Source organism: Thamnophis elegans, chromosome 1, assembly GCF_009769535.1.
Source record: "Thamnophis elegans isolate rThaEle1 chromosome 1, rThaEle1.pri, whole genome shotgun sequence".
NCBI classification, from domain to species: domain Eukaryota; kingdom Metazoa; phylum Chordata; class Lepidosauria; order Squamata; family Colubridae; genus Thamnophis; species Thamnophis elegans.
Window position 1 is genome coordinate 130,611,106 of NC_045541.1, and position 14,712 is coordinate 130,625,817.

General features: G+C 38.4%; 1 protein-coding gene across 3 annotated transcripts in view; it reads right to left on the minus strand.

The window, feature by feature from the left end:
- Positions 1-12,861, minus strand: part of ABCD4 (ATP binding cassette subfamily D member 4) — a 31,549-nt gene extending 18,688 nt beyond the window's left edge. For 2 of the 3 annotated variants that reach the window (XM_032231409.1, XM_032231417.1), the window contains exons 1-5: positions 12,454-12,861; positions 7,173-7,291; positions 6,929-7,056; positions 4,546-4,685; positions 2,218-2,334 (exon numbers count right to left, since the gene is read on the minus strand). In XM_032231409.1, the coding sequence (XP_032087300.1) occupies positions 2,218-2,334; positions 4,546-4,685; positions 6,929-7,056; positions 7,173-7,291; positions 12,454-12,488 (539 nt within the window). In that variant the 5' untranslated portion in view covers positions 12,489-12,861. Of the gene's footprint in view, positions 1-2,217; positions 2,335-4,545; positions 4,686-6,928; positions 7,057-7,172; positions 7,292-12,453 lie in introns of those variants that run through there. The other variant, XM_032231426.1, reaches the window with a different exon arrangement.
- Between the last annotated feature and the right edge of the window lie 1,851 nt (positions 12,862-14,712).

Consider the following 14,712-nt stretch of genomic DNA (forward strand, 5'->3'; position numbering starts at 1 on the left):
AATACTGTATGGTAGGGTAGTGACTGTCCAAATGAATTGCAATTCACAACTACCATGGTCATTGAAGGTGTTCAACAACAACAATCTTCCTAACATCAATATATAGCATAGCAAACACTGCCCCTCCACCCCAACACCAATTTTAAACTAGGAGAATTCTTCATGAATTCAAAATATTCTGACATGGAATCTGTAGCCAGGCAATCTGATGCATTGCTAATCACCTGCTACACTCCCTGCCTTATGAGTTAATTGAGGTTTGCTAGTGGTACTTCTCCTTTCAAAAGTAGTAGAAGATGCATCTTGAGCTGGCAATATTAAATAGATTGAATGCCATTAAGTGAAGTTGAAATGTTAGGCTTTGGAGTTCTACCAAACGGAGACTCCCCAAATATACAGTTTTATTATTTTGAAAACTTTCTGTTCTTTTCTCATCCCATTTTCTCAAAAGAAGCAAATGGTGGTCAGAATATTTTTGTAAATTCATCAATTTTCCTCTATGGCGTTAAAAATACAATAAGAGTAAATAAAATAGCATTTTACTGACTTTCCCCAGCATCCTATAAATCTAATGTGTGAAGAACTCTAATGTCACCTGAACCTGTGAGATGCCTACCCAAATTCATCTCTTTCAACTGTATTCGGAAACACTGCAACACTTGAGCACTATTGCAATGTGGTTTCAGCTATCCAAAATGGGTGGATATCTGGGATAAGTGGATATTGACAAATGCTCTTTGCAAGGCATTTGTATAATTGCCAATTAATTTTTTTGATGCTCACTTTGTCCCTAAACTAGCAGCAACCAAGTGAGAACTTCCATTCCATCCCATTCTTTTTCCTTCTTTTCTAACCCTGCCATTTGTTATTCACTCAGTTGTAAACATATCCTATCTGAAGACATGCTGTAGGCAAAAATAGCATTTTGAAAAATTGTTGGAAATAAGCATAGAGAATCAGGAAGAATATCATAAACACATCAGTCTTAGAAACCATGTAAGTCTTTTAAATTGATGAGACACTATTTGTCCTTTCCAGTCCTTCTCCTTTCCTTCCACACAATCTTTGTTTCCCATGTATAAAAGCCAAACTGTCTACACTGTTCTTAAATCTATCCTTCCCACATAATTTATACTTGTACCTTAAACTCCTTATCTATCAGACCAACTTTTTCAGTAGAGTTTTGATAGTCTCCAAGTCTATCTTGTAGCCATCTTCCCCGATTTACTTTCCCTTGTAACCCTACAAGGGTCTAGAAGATAGAGCTGGAGACTATCAAAACTCTACTAGAAAAGGTTGGTCTGGTAGATAAGAAGTTAAAGATAAGAGCCATGGTGGTTCAGTGGTTAGAATGTAGTATTGCAGGTTAATTCTGCCGATTGCCAGCAGTTCGATTCTTACGGGCTCAAGGTTGACTCAGACTTCCATCCTTTCAAGGCCGGTAAAATGAGAAGCCAGACTTGGGGGGGGGGGGGGGGGCAATATACTGACTCTATAAACTGCTTAGAGAACGCTGTAAAGCACTGTGAAGTGGTATATACCGGAAGTCTAAGTGCTATTGTTATTTTTTCCTGAGATTCCAGTGTTCCCCAAACTGCATACTGTCCAGATGTGTGACCAACAATGTCCAATCAGCACAGTCCCTTTATCAGTTTAAATCCCCTCATTTTAAGGACATGCAAGCTGGGAGGGATTGTTTAGTTTTAGAGCATTTTCATCCTCTCCATGCTATCATCACTAGGTGAGTGGACAATATTATAGCCAATTTGAACATGACCAGTTTGATTTACAAGCCATTTGACAACACACTGTAATCCTAGACTTGTTTTTTTCTGCTTTTTCCTGACCAAATGAAGATTGCAATGGCTTTCAGGTGCAATCTATCACTGTTGAATGACTGTGAACTGTGTGCTGGTGTGCAGGACCCATATATCTGCAATCAACCAGAGGAGAAACACACTTGAATGCATGTTTCAATCAAGGAGGGAAAAGGGAAGAAAATGTAGTTTTCTGAGGTTACAGGATAGCCACAAGATTGTGGGTAAACGTGTTCATTTGTTTTGCTGCTTGCAATGAGCCAATTCTGGACTGCCGTCAGTATCATACAACTATCGGGGACGTGGGATATGTGCGTTCCAGTAGCTAGTGCAGGGGAAAATCCCTATGTGACAGGATTCACTGCAAGTAGGCTTTTCACTATAGGAATCACTTTCCTACCTGTAAAAACATTGATAGGTGTAATAAGCAAGGGTGAAAGGTGAGATGATCAGCTTACTGGCCATGGAGCTCAGTTGTTTGCAGAATCTCTCCACATCTTGACTGATTCTCTGGTCTCTAAACAATTGTGCAATAAAGAGAGATGTTACCTTGACATAAACCACTGTGGCAAGAACAGCAAAGGAGGGAAAAGTTAATGTGTTATGAACAAAATGATTCATTCACTATTCCAAATGAATAGTGAATACATATTTGCAGCAGGCAAACAGGTAGTCCTCAATTTACAGCATTTGATCAGTGACCATTCAAAGTTAAAATGGCACTGAAAAAAGTGACTTATGATGAATCAGTTTTCACACATTTGATCACTGCAGCAACCCAAGGTTAAATGATCAAAATTGGGGGACTTGGCAATCGGTATATATTTATGAAAACTGCAGTGTCCCAGGATCATATGATCATGATTTGTTACCTTTCTAGCCAGCTTCTGACAAGTAAAGTTAATGGGGAAAGTCAGATTTTCTTAACGCCCGCATGATTCATTTAACAACTGAAGAGATTCGCTTAACAAAAAAGGGTCATAAAATGGGACAAAAGTCACTTAATAACTACCTTGATTTAGCAATGGAAATTTGGGGCTCAATTATGGTTGTAAGTCGAGGACTATCTTACTGAGTGTCTGTTAAAAGCTGGAATAATGTCAACTGCCCCATCATGGATGTTTATGTGGTAGGATCAAATATTGCAAAAAGCCAGTTTTTTTCTGATTTAGTTTGTTCTGTAAGAATTTATCCATCGTAGTTTGTAATCTTTGGTTTTTGGGTTATGTTGTGAAATCCAGCCACTAAAGTTTATTCTACAAACCATGGCTTTGGATAGCTGGAAAAAGTGACTTTGTTGTTCTTGTTAGTTGAGAAGTCGTGTCCGACCCATCGCAAGTCCATGGACAACGATCCTCTAGCCCGTGTTCACTACCATCCCCCGGAGTCCATTTACGCTCACGCCTACTGCTTCGGTGACTTCATCCAGCTACCTCATTCTCTGTCATCCCTTTCTTCTTTTGTCCTCAATCTTTCCCAGCATTAGGCTCTTCTCCAGTGAGTCCTTCCTTCTCATTAGGTGGCCAAAGTATCAAGAGCATCACTTCAGCAAATGATACCTTTAAGGAAATTCTCTTTTCTCTTTCCTCAGATATTGCAGAGCCTTTCAATAAATTATTTTCATAGTTTCATGAGCAGGATTTTGGGGCAGAAAGCAATCTTCCCAGGCAGAAGCTAGTTATAAAAGAAATATGCTTTTGTCCTGATTTCCATTGTTTTAGTGTTTATTCTTTTAACTTCTAATCAGCTACTCAGATAACAGACATCAAAAATTAACTGAGGAAGCTCCAATTCATGCGTAATGGAAAAGGTTTTAGAGGCACAAAAATAGATAAAAAAACTTTTAAGAAGATAGAACAAACATGTTCAAAAATCTAACCAGTTTATTGTAGTCAGCATTACTTTTTAGGAAGTGAAATAAAGATCTGGGTTTTCATAGTTTCATTTGTACTGTTTTAGAAATGCATCCACAGCAAAATTAGATTTGGAATGATAATGGATTTTCATAACAAACTCTTTTTCCATAGTTGTAGTTATAAATATCATTTAAAAAAAATAACAACAATTAATGAAAGGAATATTTATATGAATGGTACACAAGTATAATTAAAAAGATTATGTTATTCCCTTAAGATTTTTTTAACAGCCTCCCATTTTTTACAATTATAACAGATTTTCTATTCTTATTATACACACACACATATAAACTATTTTTGTGACTCCTGAGCTATATTCTCTTCTATTGAAAAAGTAAAGACATTCATTTTATTTAATGTATTTATATATGTATGTATCATATATTTTTAAAATCAGAAACCTAGTTTGACAGAGAATGTTTTAATTCTGAATGCAACTACCTCAGTGTTATTATACTTACTATATAGCAGCTCAAACATTCTATAAAGGAAATAGAAATTACTGCCTGAAGTCCAACTTCTAAAATGGGCAATCCCAAAATATGTCTCCCTTTAATAAATATTTCTATTTGAGCAAAACATCATTTTCACTGGTGCATTTTAGATTGAAATATACGTAATACTAGTATACAGTAACCCCTAGTGGGTTATAGAATAAATTAAATGAACTCCCTGTGACTATATATAAATGTCCATGGACACTGAGATGAGAAAAAAAATATGTACATATAAGCCAGACCTGGAATAAAATCTAGATGCACAAACATCTACAACAATAACTAGAAAGGCACTGAAAATGATTAGCCACTTACGGATTATCAATTTCCTCATGTAGAACATTCAGAGTATAATACTCCTGGCCCTGAAAATAGTAGCCATGGAGGTATTCAGTTAGTGTCTTTCTCCAGCTGACATACATCAAATTGCAGATAAACTGGTCTAAACTCTTCAGCTGACAAAGAGACAAAGAGAGAGACCACTGAAGATCAAACATGGGGAGATACAATGTTTTAAAGGAACATTTGGATGTTGGGTGAGCAAATAGCCACATTTTTCTAAAGCAGACTTTAAAGTTTATTTTTATTATTTCTGATCCAAAGGTCTGTTGGAAAGAAATTATGTACAGGAATTGGGATCCCATCAGTCTATTCATTGGCATACTTCAAAAACTGAGCAGACAGGACCAAATTTGGGATACAGAGTTAAACTGGTAAAAGAAAAATCAGATTTTAAACAAAGGACATATAAAGCCAGGTTTGTGGAGAAAAACTATCCACAAAAACCTCCCACTGGATATCTGTGGAGAGAAGCCCCAGAAATCATATAACAGACAGCAGAGCATATAGAGATCATCTCATAGTTTCTGATGCATATAAAGCCCTGGCTAATAAAAGTGTAGGAAAACATATTAGAAGCCATGCAATGTATAGTTTACTTTCCCTTCTTTTAAAAGCCAGTTACAGCTTTAAGCAACACTAGCCTTAGTAACTCTTCTGAGTAATATAAAAACAAAACACAAACATACACTTTGGGACCCTACAATTCTTTCCAAAAGTTGTGGGAAAAGTCTTCAAACTTTGAGTTAGGCTAACATGGACTTGAACATTTTTACATATTTTTTTTCCTGGACAAAGGACTAGTAGCATAAGGAATATTCTTTAATTCCTTAATGCACAGGCAACTGGTTCTTTTGGTGAACTTGCAATGTGTCAGATTCAAACCGATGCATATTACAGAACAAATGCAGCCAAGGAACTTTTTTGTATATTTCTGTCTAATTTATATAAGGAGTTATATAAATCCAAAAGCAACACAACCCAGTTTGGATCTGTACATATATAGATATATGCTTCTCTTCAGACACACTACTCTCATTCTCTTCCCTTTTTGGTAGATTGGCCTCTGCAGTAAAACATATTAGAGAGCAAGGCTGTGGTTTTAAAAAAAAATTATACCAGTTTACATGCCACTAGGAGGGACGCGGTGGCTCAGTGGCTAAGACCCTGAGCTTGTCGATCATAAAGATTGGCATTTTGGTGGTTCGAATACATAGTGCCGCGTAATGGAGTGAGCGCCTGTTACTTGACCCAGCTTCTGCTAACCTAGCAGTTCAAAAGTATGTAAAAATGCAAGTAGAAAAATAGGAACCACTTTGGTGGGAAGGTAACAGCATTTCATGTGCCTTCGACGTTTAATCATGTCAGTCACATGACCATGGAGACGTCTTTGGATAGCACTGCCTCTTTGGCTTTGAAACAGAGATGAGCACCCCCCCCCCCAGAGTTGGGAATGGCTAGCACATATGTGCGAGGGGAACCTTTACCTTTACCTTACATGCCACTAGACTCTATCCTAACAATTCATGTTACCTTTGGTCACAGACATGTACCTTTAATACATTATTCAAGCGATTCAACAGTATAAAATATATGTGCAACATATGACAGATCATAACATCATGGGACAAGTTCTGAGTTATACTCGGGCAACTGACTTGCAATATGTATATTGCTCATACAGCAGATCAATGTTCATTATAGTTTATGGTCCAGATAAAGTAGATATTAATATGGAGTAATGATTTATTTTGTAGTGACCTTTCATCTGTCAGCATATTGAAATAATCAACTGTGTTATGTTGTTTGAGATTTAGGATGAACACTTGTAGAGTTTGGAGAGTGAGCCTATAGGAGGGGGATGATGCAAAGGACTCGAGCTGCAAAAATATGTACAATAAGCATACATAAAGCCTGTATTTCTCTGCTGCTCTCTAGTGATCATCTGGCTTTCTGTAGCCTATGTATGTATGTTAAACCTCATGTGTGTTCTAGTTCAGGTTTTTTTTAAACTAAATTTTATTATTTTATAAATGAAATTAACAGACCCTCTACCCCAATAGCAATTATAATAAAAAAAATAATAAACTGTCAAAGAAACCAAAAGAAGAGCCAGGTAAAATCCCAATGAAGAATATTAATATATACCAAGCTGAATTTTTATCATGTCACTGAATTTAGATTATATAAAAGTGTAATGCTTCATTTTCTCATTCCTGCAATATACAGACATTTCAAAGACTGACAGAATGCCCATCCCTTGAAACCATTCTTTAACATCTAAAATAAGACTTTATATATGTATTTCAGTTGTCTTCCCAACCTTTCCCTCTCCTCATAAGAAAAAAAAATCTCTTACCAAAGAATTGAGTACAATGAGAATCAGAGCAACTGCCGTCAGCTTATTGAACTCATAAAGATCTTTTCCCCCCAGAACTGAGAAATATTGACTGGGAATCAGTCCCACCTGGTAAATGATCAATTGAGCTAGGAAAGATAGGAGAAACATTATAAAAAGCGTATCAGTAAAAAGAGACAATAATCTTGCATTGTGGCAAAAAGAAACATACAAAATGATTTGTCTTAGAAAATTGTTTGCTTACTCAACAAAGCAACTACAAGCAAGGTTAGAAACATCAGCGCATTCTTAGAGGTGAAGGTAGGAAATAAAATTGTTTGGATCTTTAGGAATCGGTGGAGGAACTGACGATCCAGCTGGGGCCTAGGAGAAAGATAAAAAGACAACAAAAGTTATAAAGCTAGTATGGAAATGTCACTGCCACACTGCTAAACCCTCCATTCCATGCATCTCATGTTTAAGCTGATTAAAGTTTTGCGGGAAAAAGTCTCACTAAAACAACAATAGAAGGGTCGCAGATATCTTGGCAAGTGTGAGGCAGGGTGAAATCCAGCAGGTTCTGGAGAACTGGTAGTGGTAATTTTGAGTAGTTCGGAGAATTGCCAAATACCACCTCTGACTGGCCCCAGAGTGGGGAGGGAATGGGCATTTTGCAGTATTCTTTCCCTGCCACGCCCACCAAGCCACGCCTACAGAACCGGTAGTAAAAAAAAAAAATTATAAAGAGTTTTTATTTTTAGACAGACATAGACAAACAAAACATAAAACATAAAAACATCTTCAATTACATTGAGCATGTCGATTGGTTACAAGAATTTTGTGCATCCTTTCCATAGTCCTCACAATTTATATGAAATCACATATTATCAATCAAATATATATGTATAAATTATTATCATTGTACGTCATTTATTTGACTATAACTATTATTTCATTTTAAATGAGATATTCTAGATATTGTATTCACATATTATAACAATTCATTACATCGTCTTAAATCTATCCAATAATAATGTATCTCTACATTGTATTCTGTATTATTTTATAATTCTTTTTTTATTTTTTTTATTTTTAGACAAACACAAACAAACGAAACAAAAACATAAAGCCATCTTCCATTACAAACAGTGTGTCAGTTGGTTACAATATTTCTGCGCATGTCTTCCATAGTCATCACTTACAATTCATATAAACTCACATATTATCAAATCAAATATATTTATATACATTATTATTATTATTATACCTCATTTATTTGACCATCACCATTATTCTTCATTTTCCACAAGCTATATTAAGTATTGGGAACATTTACGCCATTGCAGTTCAATACATCATCTCAATTATCTCTAGTAATAAAATATTTTTATGTTATATTCTCGGTAGTAAAAATTTTTGAATTTCACCATTGGTGTGAAGCCAAGGGGACTAATGACTAAATTTCACTTCCACACTGGGCCCAGAACATGTAGAATAGCTGCACTTTTGTTTGAGATGTATATTATGTAGGACTGCAGGGACCAGGGACCGGTTCCATGGAGAGAGGTTTTGGGGACCAAAAGGGGCATGGTTTCACATGTTGCCTGCATCCTGGAAATGGGGCTTTGCTTGCTTGCACTGCCTGATTTCTGGCATGCTGCGGCCCAGTGCTGGTCCACAGACCGAGGGTTGGAGACCCCTGAGATAGAACACTGTCTGCAAACCAAACAGCTTCCACAAGACCCAAATATTTGGCCAGCCTGGAGCAGGGCTCCAAATGTATAGATCATAAATAAATGCGGGACTATATTATACAGTGTGGACTGTCAGCAATTAATTCCCCCCCTTAAACACTTAATATGGAAGAGGAGCTCTTCCATATGTACATTGATGCATGCATGGAACCCTCCCACCTACATCAACCAAACCTAGGCTCAGAAGGGCTCTCCTTCTGCTATACTTTCATCAAACACAGGTGGAGAACAATAGGGTGGGAAGAATCACAGCAGTGATGAATATACGTAGGCCTTGACATACCACCATTTGTTTAATGACTGAAGTTAGAACACTGAAAAAGGGACTTATGACTGGTTTTCACATTTACGACTATTGCAGTATCAGCAGCTTACATGATCGAAGTTGGTGCACTTGGCAACTGGTATGTACTTATGACAGTGGTCATTTCTCAGGGTCATGTGATTGATCACAATTTGTAATCTTCCCAACTAGCTTATGACGAGCAAATTCAATGGGGGAAGTCAGATTTGCTCAATGGCCACCTTATTCACTTAACAACTGATGTAAGACGCCCGGAGTCCTCGGGGATTGGGCGGCCTATAAATCGATTTAATAAATAAATAAATAATAAATAAATAAATAACTGCAGTGATTCACTTGATGACTGTGGCAAAAAAGTGGGCCACAACTCACTTAACTGCCTTGCTTAGCAATAGAAATTGTGTGCTCAATTGTGGTTGTAAGTCGAGGACTACGTGTATTGGCCATGAATGCTCATGCCTTCCTTATTTGCTGCTTAGCTTGCAGCAATTTGCTTTACATGGGGCTGCCCTTGGAGAAGATTTGGAAGTTGTGCCTAGTGCAAAATGCAGCAGCCTTCATGTTGAGCCAAAAGGTGCAGTTTTGAGTAGTTTTTTTTTTTTTTTAAACTAAGAGAATTTAACGAGGTTCAGTGAAAAACAAAGATGGGAAAAGTCCATCAAACCCAATTTTATATCACTAGAGTTTTGCCTCTTGATTATAAAGGTTTGGTGATATTTTTTTCTGCAGCCTGGAAAAAAATAGAATAAAAACAACCACTTGTGTAGAATAAAACCAATTTTCTGGTGTTACTGTACTGCCTGCCAGTGGAAGGTGGTGATTATTATTTATCAAGGTCTTAATGGCTTGGGTCCTTGTTGTGCTCCAGGCACAATCTCCTCATTCTGGACAGAAGGTCACTCTGTGGATCTCTCTCCCTCCCCCACCCAATTTTGGAATATGATGAAAGTGGAAACTGCAAACAGGCATTCTCAGTTATAGCTCTTGGCTTCTGGAATAGCCTGCCTCTCTGCAGGTCAGATTGACCCTTTCCAGTAATCACTCTGGAACAACAACTCATAAATGAAAGCTGGTTGTCCAGTCCTGAAATGATGTTTCCAATCTATATTATATTCTATTAATTATACATTACTTATTATAAATGATTTTCAAACTTGGCAACTTCTAAGATTCAATTTTCAGAATTCTGCAACCGGCATGCTGGCTGGGGAATTCTGGGAGTTGAAGTCTGCACATCTTAGAGTCATAGGTCTGGAAGGGATCTTGGAGGTCTTCTAGTCCAACACCCTGCCCAAAGCAGAAGACCTTATTGCATCCCAGACAAATTGCACAAATAGTTGTCCAAACTTTTCTTGAAAACCTCCAGGACCCACAATGTCTGGAAGTTTCTACATAGTTTCCAATTGGATCACTCTTTTGCTTCTTATCCTGTCCTCAAATGTTTTGGTGAGTAAGTCAACTACCTCCTCCTGTGACAGCCCCTCAAGTTCCAGAAGACAGCTATCATATCACCCCCCCCCCAATTCTTCTCTTTGATATGCTAGACATACCTACTCTCTTTAACCATTCATCATATGGTTTAGCTTCTAGACTCATCATCTTTGTTGCTCTTCTCTGCATTCTTTCAAGAGTCTCAATGTCTTTTTTGTACCATGGCAACCAGAGCTTGATACAATACAGGTAGTCCTTGACTTACAACCACAATTGTGTCCAGTGTTGCTAAGTGAGAAATTTGTTAAGTGAGTTTTGCCCCAATGTATTACTTTTTTTGCCACTGCAAGTGAATCACTTCAGTTGTTAAATAAGTAACATGGTTGTTAAATGAATCTGGATTCCCCATTGACTTTGCTTGAGAGAAGGTCGCAAAATATGATCACATGACCACGGGGCACTTATGTATGAACCAGCTGTCAAGCAGCTGAATGTAAATCACATGACCATGGGGATGCTGCAATGGTCATAAGTGTGAAAAGTGATCATAAGTCATTTTTTTCATTGCTGTTATAACTTTGAACGGTCACTAAACAAACTGTTGTAAGTCGAGGACTACCTGTATTTCAAGTGTGGCCTCACTATGCAGTATAGAACTGTGTTGTCACTTCTCATGATCTTGATGCTACCCTTCTGTTGATGCAACATAGGGCTGCATTGGCTCTTTTGACAGCTGCAACACACTGTTGGCTCATACTTAAGTGACTGTCCACCAGGACATTAAGATCACAGTTACTACAGTTGAACCATACACTGCCTATTCTATACCTGCAGATGTGGTTTTACCTGCCTAGGTGCAGGATGTTGCTTTTTCTCACAACGGAACTGCATCTTGTTGGATAGGGTCCAATGCTGGAGTCTTTCAAGATCCTTCTGAATCTTGAATCTGTCTTCCAAAGTGCTGATTCGGTATTGTCTTCCAATTTGATGAGTTCCCCTTCTATTCCCTCATCTAGATCATTTATGGAGATTGCTATCTTCATAAATGATCTAGATGAGGGGATAGAAGGGGAACTAATCAAATGAACTCATCAAATACCACTTAGATTTATATACCGCTTCACAGTGCTTTTACAGCCCTCTCTAAGCAGTTTACAGAATCAGCAGATTGCCCCCAACAATCTGGGTCCTCATTTTACCCACCTTGGAAGGATGGAAGGCTGAGTCAACCTTGAGCCTGATGAGATTTGATCTGCCAAATTGCAGGCAGCCAGGTGTCAGCAGAAGTAGCCTGAAGTTCTGCACTCTAACCACTGCACCACCACAGCTTATGATGTTGAAGAGCACTGGCCCAAGACAGAACCTCACTGCATGCTTCCCTCCATGTATATGTAGTTCCATTGACAACTCAGCACAACAAATGCTGAGTGCAGTTGGTCAACCAGCTACGGATTCATCTGATGGTGATGCTGTCTGTCCCACATTGTTCTACCTTACCAAGAAAGTAGGCTGTCATCTACTTTTTCAAATGCCTTGGTTTAGTCCAAGTATAATTATAACAACAGCATTTCCCTCATCCACTCACTTAGTCACTTTATCAAAGAAGGCAATGCAAAGTTGCCAAGTTTGAAAAACAAGGAATTATATGAATAGGCTTGTGAGAAAGTTGCAAAAGGTGACTGGGACACAGCAACTGTCATACAAGTAAGTTACAAAGCATCTGAATTTTGATCACATGATTGTGGGGTTGTGTCAGAGGTCATGTAAAACATGTAAAAAGTTATACCCACCAATCACGACATCCCCTTTGGAAGTATGCAGCCTTATGTGGAACTCAGAAAAAGAGTATAGCGCTTCGTAAGGCTAACCTCAAACTTACGATTTTCTTTGCTTTTTTCTGAACTGTAGTGCCTAGTATTGAAATCCACCATTGCTTTTTATCCCACCCTGCTCTGCTCGGCTCCGGAACCCTGACAATAGCCGTCTCCGTTCAAAAGGCGCTCCAACACAGTGGCTCCGTTTCCCGTACTCGATTGTGGACTATTTAAAGCACTTACCGGATAGTTTTCCTAGCTGTTTTCCCGGGAGCCATGAACGAACTGCCCTTCCTTGCAAAAGGAAAAAAAATAAAAAGGCTTCCCAGAGTCCACTCCGGATCGCGCTAGAGGAAGACTTGCAAGTCTTCCGTCCCTTCAAGGCTTCGATTCTAGTCCCACCCCATCCAGGGATATTGACGAGTAGTCATTTTTCCTTTGGTTTATTCATTAGCAAGTCAGAAATAGCGAATATAGAGGTGTCCATCGCTGAAAAAAACGAGTTGTGAGCAAGCGGTTACTAAAAGCTACAAAATGAGATGTCCAAAGATCCATATCCGAGTTATTTTAGTGGGAATAATAACCAAAGAACTACACAGTGCAGCATTCTACCAATTCAACTCTCATTTTCCGTCTGTATCGCTAAGAGTAATGTTTTACGACCTCATGGATTTAATATATACTTCCGGTCCGTATTACAGTTCAAGTCTTTCGAGGGTTGAAGAGTGGCGGAAATGCTTCAGTTAGCATTGCTTGACAGATGAAATACATGCCCTGAAGTGTAGCCTACCAAAACCGATGTGTAAACACAAACGCTTTACTTTTTTCTTTCTTTCTTTAGTGCAACAGATTAGCAGAGTTACTTCCGTTGAAAACTTGCGTTAGGAAAAACTAGAACCGGGTTTTCAAAACAAATGTTCATTAATGAACGAAGGAACAAACCTTTCTTTGCTTTTAACTTCGAGATTTCCTTCTCTTTTGCGCACGAACAGATTATGACAAAACGTTCCCAAATATCCTTAACTCCACTAACCGAAATCAACGAAGAAGCACATCTTCTTCTACAGCAGCATCTTTTTTTTGGAGGTGGGGGAGAGCGGGGAGATAAATACCAAACTACTAAAGAAGGAGACCTGATTTTTTTTAATAAGTTAGAAATGACAGTTTAGAAAAGATATAAATAGCAAACGTGTATGTGTTCTTTCACCAGGTTTTATGCATTTTTACCTCTCTCTCCCCTCAAATGGAAGATGTTTCCCAGCTTAAAGGGAACCGGAAATTAGGTTCCTGCAAATTTTACATAGGTCTGTTTTCAGCGAGAAAGAAGGTAGGGCTCCTTCTATCGGACTAATTGTGTAAAAACAGCGTAAAATGCAAAGTCAAAGATCCAAACCTTTTCATTTATTTTGTAGATGTTTTCTTACATAAGAATTTAATTATTCTGTTGAATAAGATTAAGCCCCGTTCTATGGCTCTTAGTAGCCAGTTAGATTCGTGGATAGGAGGGCAATGCTCGCTTCCATAGCTATAATAATATGACAGAGTCAGGTGAGTGGAAGTTTGTTGTTGTTAGTTGCAAAGTCATGTCCAACCCATTGCAACCCCATGGACAACGTTCCTCCAGGCCTTCCTGTCCTCTACCATCCTCTGGAGCCCATTTAAGCTCACGCCTACTGCTTCAGTGACTCCATCCAGCCACCTCATTCTCTGCCATCCCTTTCTTCTTTTGCCCTCAATATTTCCCAGCATTAGGCTCTTCTCCAGTAAGACCTTCCTTCACATTAGGTGGCCAAAGTATTTGAGTTTCATCTTCAGGATCCGGCTTTTCAAAGAGCAGTCAGGGTTGATCTCCTCTAGGACTGACTTTGATTGCCTTGCAGTCCAAGGAGTCTTCGCCAGCACCATAGTTCAAAGGCCTCAATTCTTTGGCGCTCAGCCTTTCTTATGTAGCTTTCACAGTTACACATTGCAACTGGGAAAACCATAACCTTGACTATATGCACTTTTGTTGGGAGGGTGATGTCTCTGCTTTTTAGTATGCTGTCTAGATTTGCCATAGCTTTCCTGAGAGGGCCAGATTCCATGATCTTAGTTTTCTTAAAGTTGAGTTTCAAGCCAACTTTTGCACTCTCCTTCTTCACCTGCATCAAGAGGCTCTATAGTTCCTCTTCACTTTCTGCCCTTAGCTTTAACTTATACCTATGGCAACCCTTCAGTTTGAGGATATGATGGCTTATTAGCTTATTAAATAAATAATTAGAGGTTTTTGTAATCTATGAATTAACTCACAAAGTTATAAATTGTGCCTTTACCTGATAGAAGGAATTCTTCTTTAACAGAGGGAGCAGGGGGGAAATGCCATCACTGTTCTAGGATATCTTGAACCATCAAGGAAGGTGACATGATATTTTGCTTCAGCAGTACTTAGGGTTTTCTGGACAAGAGGGACATCTTACCTCTTAGAGGTAAGTGAAGTTCATCATTAGCATAGAGAAAAACACA